The 6242-nt window shown below is 64.2% G+C and overlaps 2 protein-coding genes across 2 annotated transcripts; both read right to left on the reverse strand.

Annotated features, from left to right (window-relative positions):
* Positions 1 to 524: 524 nt before the first annotated feature.
* ENH_00018670 (hypothetical protein, conserved) lies at positions 525 to 2122 on the reverse strand (the record flags this gene model as incomplete). The annotated part of the gene is made up of 4 exons (XM_013579343.1): positions 525 to 575; positions 729 to 809; positions 1028 to 1070; positions 1260 to 2122. The coding sequence occupies 4 exons, from the start codon at positions 2120 to 2122 to the stop codon at positions 525 to 527; spliced, it is 1038 nt and encodes a 345-aa protein (XP_013434797.1).
* A 2098-nt stretch (positions 2123 to 4220) lies between these two features.
* ENH_00018680 (hypothetical protein, conserved) lies at positions 4221 to 6242 on the reverse strand (the record flags this gene model as incomplete). The annotated part of the gene is made up of 1 exon (XM_013579344.1): positions 4221 to 6242. A coding segment is annotated over one exon (2022 nt), but the record flags the coding sequence as incomplete, so codon positions are not given.

A 6242-nucleotide genomic window follows, 5' to 3' on the forward strand; every position in this document is an offset into this window, starting at 1 on the left:
GCAGCAGCAGCAGCAGCAGCAGCAGCAGCAGCAGCAGCAGCAGCAGCAGCAGCAGCAGCATGAGGCCTCACCGAAGCCCGCCGGCAGCAGCATTTGCAGCCTTTTGTCCGAAGCCATTACACTGCAGAGAGGGCCCCGCGCCTGCAAAGCCACAACAGCTAGCCAGCCACAGCTAGCTAGCTAGCCCGTAGCTAGCCAGCTAGCTGAGGGTGGCCAGCTAGCTAGATCGTAGCTAGCTAGCTCAGCGATGACTAGCTAGCTAGCCCACAGCTAGCTAGCCAGCTGAGGGGTGGCTAGCTAGCTAGCTATCTAGCTAGCTAGATGAGGGGTGGCTGTCTAGCTAGCTAGCTAGCTAGCTAGCTAGCTGAGGGGCGACTAGCTAGCCAGCTACCTGAGGGCTAGCTAGCTAGCTAGCTAGCTGAGGGATGGCTAGCGAGCTGCGAGCTGGCTGAGCAGCTACTGCCTAAGCCCTAAACCCTATACCCTAAACCCTAAACCCTAAACCCTAAACCCTAAAATGCGGCTCAGCTGCGGACTCCTTTGGACTCAAAGATGTAGGAGACATCATTCTTGATCTGCAAACCCCGCCCCTCAAACCGCCACAAACCCTAAACCCTAAACCCTAAACCCTAAACCCCCGAATCTGAGTGGGCAGCTGAAACCCCATCGAGCCCCCAAACCCTAAACCCTAAACCCTAAACCCTAAACCCTAAACCCTCGAGACTGACATTGCATTCAAACCCCTTGTCGTCCACAAAGAGACAATACGAGTCGTCGCTGAACTGCACCAGCCGGCAGTTGCTCCTAGACTGCAGCAGCGCACAGCAAACCCTAAACCCTAAACCCTAAACCCTAAACCCTAAACCCTAAACCCTAAACCCTAGCTCCCACGATATGAGCATTAATAAAAACGGCCCGACACGGGTTCTTCCCCAAAACCCTAAATGCTCCATCTCAAGCCTACAGTTTCGTCGCGCCTGCCCTGCCCAAGACCCTAAACCCTAAACCCTAAACCCTAAACCCTTACTGCGGGTTTGCCGTCTGCTGCTGCAGCTTCATCGTTGAAGAACCTGCGTAGGGGCGGCAGTAGGAAATCCCAAGTCCTAAGTCGCCGGGCTCCAGCCCCAAACCCTAAACCCTAAACCCTAAACCCTAAACCCTAAGCCCTAAACCCCAAACCCTAAACCCTAAACCCTAAACCCCAACCCTTCGCCCTGCAGCGAAAAGCGCCTCCCCGTGCCCCCGCGCGTCTGGCTCACCTGATCGCAACCTGCTGCTGCTGCTGCTGCTGCTGCTGCTGCTGCTGCTGCTGCTGCTGCTGCTGCTGGTCTGCTGCGTAAATGAGAGACAAAGCCGGGGGGACTCTCCAAGTCCAAACAGCAGTTTGCTGCTGCTGCGGGGCCCAGGTGTCTCCTAACTGCAGCAGCAGCGGGGGCAGCCGTTCTGCTGCTTCTTTGGGGGTCTCCTCCGTGCTGCGGGCCTCGGCCTCTTCTGCTGCTGCTGCTGCTGCTGCTGCTGCTGCTCCGCCCTCCGCATCCGAGTCTCCTGCTGCAGCAGCAGCAGCAGCAACAGGAGACACTTCTTCCCCAAATAAGTCTCCGTCACTCGCTAGAGACCCTTCGCTGCTGCTGGCTTCATCGGCGGAGCCAAAGAGGTTTTCTGTTGGCTCGCTTCCTGCTGCTGCTGCTGCTGCTGCTGCTGCTGCTGCTGCTGCTGCTGCTGCTTCTGGCGTTTCTGCTGCTGCTGCGGACGCTGCGTCGGACGCCGACTCGGAAGGACTGGCAGCTTCCTCGCCTTCGGCCATGTCTGCTGCTGCTGCTGCTGCTGCTGCTGCTGCTGCTGCGTCCCCTGCTTCTGCTGCTGCTGCGTCCCCCGCTTCAGCTGCTGCTGCTGCTGCTGCTGCTGCTTCGGGGCTTCCTGAGGCTGCTGGGGCCGCTGCAGCAGTTTCCCCTTCCGCCACCTCAGCCGCTGCTGCTGCATTTGCTTCTTCTGCTGCTGCTGCTTCTGCTGCTTCTGCTGCTGCTGCATCTTCCAGCGTCGAATCTGCAGCAGCAGGTGCTGCAGCAGCAGCAGCAGCAGCAGGGTCCGCCTCCGAGCCCTCTTCTGGGCCCCTCGATTCCATCGCGTGTCGCTGTCTCTGTCTGGGAATACCCCAAACACTAAACCCTAAACCCTAAACCCTAAACCCTAAGCCCTAAACCCTAAACCCTAAATCTTAGCCGCCCTACAGCCACTTGTCATCATTTCAAGTCCCGATTGGCAGAGCTCAAGCCCCAAGCCCTAGACCCTAGACCCAAACCCTAAACCCTAAACCCTAAACCCTAAACCCTAGTGCCAAAAGAAAGAAGGAGGTCTTGACATTCAGCAAACAACCCAAGGGTTTTGTGTCTTCGACGCAGTTACCCGAGGGTTTAGGGTTTACTCCCGCTGCGAGGGTTTAGGGTTTAGCGTGAAGGGCCCGGGGGGCCCCTGGGGCCCCCGGGCCCCCCGGCGCATGCACTTGAGACTATATAAAGCCTACAGATATTTAATTCGCTAAATGAGGGTTTAGGGTTTAGGGTTTGCAGCTGCGTGCGTCTCGCAGAGCCCGCGACTGGGAACTAGGGTTGCTGTCCGCGCTTTTGGTGTTTTTGCACTATTTTGGACTTTTTGAATTATAATTAAACTAAAATATTCAAAATTAATTCAAAATTAATTCAAAATTGATTCAAAATTAATTCAAAATGTTTTATTTTTGTTTATTTCCCTTTTTATTTGCACCCAAAGCTCCCGAAGCCGAGCCAGGAAGAGAAACTCCCCACAAGGTCACTGGCTCTAGGGTCTGCGGGCGGCCGCTACACAGTAGCTAGCTAGCTAGCTAGCTGGCTAGCTAGCTGGCTAGCTAGCTGGCCAGCTAGCTGGTAGGCATCTGGTTAGCTAGCTGGCTAGGTAGCTGGCTCGGTGGCTGGCTAGCTCGCCTTCTCGGTGACCAGCTCGGCAGCTAGCTAGCCAGCCAGCTAGCTAGCTGCATGGCTAGCCAGCTAGCTAGCTAGCTAGCTGGAGCTTCCCGGCAGCCAGCTAGGCGACGGCGAGGCGCCGGCTAGCTGGTGGCTAGCCAGCTAGCCATGGCTAGCCAGGGGCGGCGGCCAGCGCGGTGCACAGCTGTGGGGCCCCGGCAAAGCCCCAAACCCTCAAAACAAAGGGGGCCCCCGGGGCCCCCGCTGCTGCATGCGCCTGGCTGCATGCAGCGCGGGGAATCTAAGAGGGCTAAGAAAGGAGACACAAGAGCAGCAAAAGGGTACTGGGGGCCCCCCGCTAGGCCCCGCCCCTGGGGGCCCCCCTCAAACATATGCACTGCGGCTTTCAGCCCGCCGCTCAGAAGCGCCAGGGGCCCCTCCGGGGCCTCTGGGGGCCTCTGGGGGCCCCTGGGGGCCCCCGGGCCCTTGGGGGCCCTTGGGGGCCCCAGGAGGGCCCCGTGGCGGGGCCCTGGGGGCCCTTTGGAGGGGCCCCGGGGGGCCCCTACGAAAGGCCCCTGTTGGCAATGCATGCAAATGAGAGCACGCAGCGGCCCCTCTAGGCCGGCCGCCCGGGGGCCCCCAAGAGGGTACTAAGCGGGGCCCCCAGGCGGGGGCCCCCTGCTGGGGGCCCCCAGCTGCAGCGGCGCTGCAGCTGGGCCTCATAACAAAACGCAGGGGCCCAGGCTCCTTTAAGATCTCTAAATGGCGGCAGGGGCCCCCTGGGGGCCCCCAGGAGACACAGCATATAGGAATGGCTGCAACGTTTCGAGTCTCGGGCAAGAGGGGGGCCCTTACAGGGGCCCCCGCCTTATCTATCTACAGAACAAACTGTGCTTGCAATTAGGGTACTGGGGGCCCCCGGGGCCCCCAGTGCCGCAGGGCCGGAAAGCCGTGGGGGCCCTCCGACTTCATCATATTCCTAAACATGAGACGGGGCCCCCTCGGGGCCGGGGGGCCCCCCGGGGCCGGGGGGCCCCCGGGGCCGGGGGGCCCCCCGGGGCCGGGGGCCCCCAGGGGCCCGGGGGGCCCCTGCGGTCCACAGGGGGGCCCCTGTCTGCTGGTTTGGGGGAGACGGCGAAGACTAGAGGCAGCTTGGGGGGCCCCCATTGGGTCCGGCGTAGCAATTGCCACATAAGCCAGAAGGGGGCCCCTGGGGGCCTCTGGGGGCCTCTGGGGGCCCCTGTGACGCACATTGGGGGGCCCCTGGGGGGCCCCCAGAGGGTACTAATTGAAACGGCTCTGCGATACAGCGGCGCTCTGCCAGGCCGGGGGGGCCCCTAAGAGAATGCTTTGGGGGCTTGCGACTCCCAGCCCCGGGGGCCCCTGAGTTGCTGCTGCTGCTGCTGCTGCTGCTGCAGCAAGTGCTTCCACATTAGGTGCAGCAGCAGACTTCAAGGCTGCCCCTGCTGGGGGCCCCACGCGAAGGGCCCCTCGGAATGCCGGAGGGTACTGGGGGCCCCCCAGGGGGGCCCCCTCGGAGCCCGGCGATGCCACAAGTGCAGCCATTTCCATATTGATGCTGGGGGCCCTCTCCGCTGCTGCTGCAGCACGCAGCAGCAACTGCTGCTGCTGCTGCTGCTGCTGCTGAAATCCCGCGAAGGACGGCCACCGGGGGCCCCTCCGCTGCTGCGCAGCAGCAACTGCTCCCTGTGGGGCCCTGGGGGGCCCCCTATGCCCTCGTTGCCTTCGAAGGCCTCTCGGAAAGTGCCGCTGCTGCTGCTGCTGCTGCTGCTGCGGCTGCTGCTGCTGCTGTTGCTGCTGCTGCTGCTGTTGCTGTTGCTGCTGCTGCTGCTGTTTCCGCAGCAGCAGCTCCAGGTAGCACCTCAGGAGGGCACTGAAGTCTTTGGAGGCCCACTGGGGGCCCTCCAGGGGGCCCCCCGAGGGCCCCAGGGGGCCCCCAGGGGCCCCGGGGGCCCTCAAAACAGTACCCACTCCGGAGTTGTCTCTGTTGCTTCCGCGGGCTGCATGCAGCATGGGGGCCTCCAGTTTGGGGCTTGGGCCCCTCAGCCCTCCCGCAGCAGCAGCAACAGCAGCAGTTGCTGCTGCTGCTGCAGCGGGAGCAGCAGGAAACGGTGCTGCGTTCTGAAAGGCGGCTTGCTGCAGCAGCAGCTGCGGACTAATGCCGCTGCTGCTGGGGGCCCCGCGGGGGCCCTGGGGCCCCTGGGGCCTCTGGGGGCCCCAAGCGGAGCTTTGCTGCAGCGAGGGCCTCTCAGCAATGGGCTGGGGGCCCCTGGGGAGGGTTTGCCGCTGCAGCAAAGAAGGTTCAGCAGCAGCAGCAGCAGCAGCTGCTGCTGCTGCGCCCTGCTGCTGCGGGAAGGCCCCACACAGACGCATGCTTAGGGGGCCCCCCCCCTTCAGCGGGTCCTTGAGGGGCCCACTGGGGGGCCCCCCGAAGGGCTCTTGCCAAGTAAGAGAGGGTATGGGGGCCCCCCCCTGGGTGAGGTACTGCTCGGCAGCGGCAGAGACCCACTGCTGCTGCTGCAGCAGCAGCAGCTGCTGCTGCTGCTGCTGCTGCGCTTGAGCTGCGATAGGCCAGGGGGGCCCCGGAGACTGCAAAGGGGACCTTTCGGGGGCCTCGGGGGGGCCCCCCTCCTCCCCAGGGTCCAGGGGGGGCCCCCTGCCAGCAGAAGCTGCGGTGGAAGCAGCAGACAGGAAAGACCCGTGGCGCGCATTGGGGCCCTCTGGTGCTGCTGCTGCTGCTGCTGCTGCTGCAGCTTGCTGCTGCGGCGCCAGCAGCACCTGCTGCTGCTGCTGCTGCTGCTGCTGCTCATTGAGGGCCGGGGGGCCCCCCCCCAGCGCGAGGCGGTAAAGGGCCCCCGCAAGGTCCAGCGGGGAGGCCTTAAGAGGGTCTGGACCCAGGCGGGGGCCCTCCTGCCAGGGGGGCCCCTCGGAAAGGACAGAAGAAGTGAAGGGGGCCCCCAAGAGGGGGGCCCCCAGGGGGTCCCCTAGGGAGGGGCTGCCAGGGTCCAGGGGGGCCCCCGGACGCGGCAAAAAGAAAGACAAGGGGGGCCCCTCCCCAGACCCCAGGCGGCTCCCCACAGTGGGGGTTCGGGGCTCCGAGCTGTCGGGGGGCCCCCCCTCACATTGGGGGCCCCCCTCTGCGTCGGGGGCCCCCGAGGCCCCCGGGGGGCTCTCCGGGGGGCCCCCCCCCGGCCAGAGGGGCCCCTCGGGCGAGCCCGGCGCCGTGGCCGGGGGGCCCCCCGGGGGGGCCCCCAGGCCCGAGCCGGCCTCGCCCTCCGCAGGGGG

The sequence above is a fragment of the Eimeria necatrix genome, genomic scaffold, assembly GCF_000499385.1.
Source record: "Eimeria necatrix Houghton genomic scaffold, Enh_scaff1618, whole genome shotgun sequence".
In the NCBI taxonomy this organism is placed as follows: Eukaryota; Apicomplexa; class Conoidasida; order Eucoccidiorida; family Eimeriidae; genus Eimeria; species Eimeria necatrix.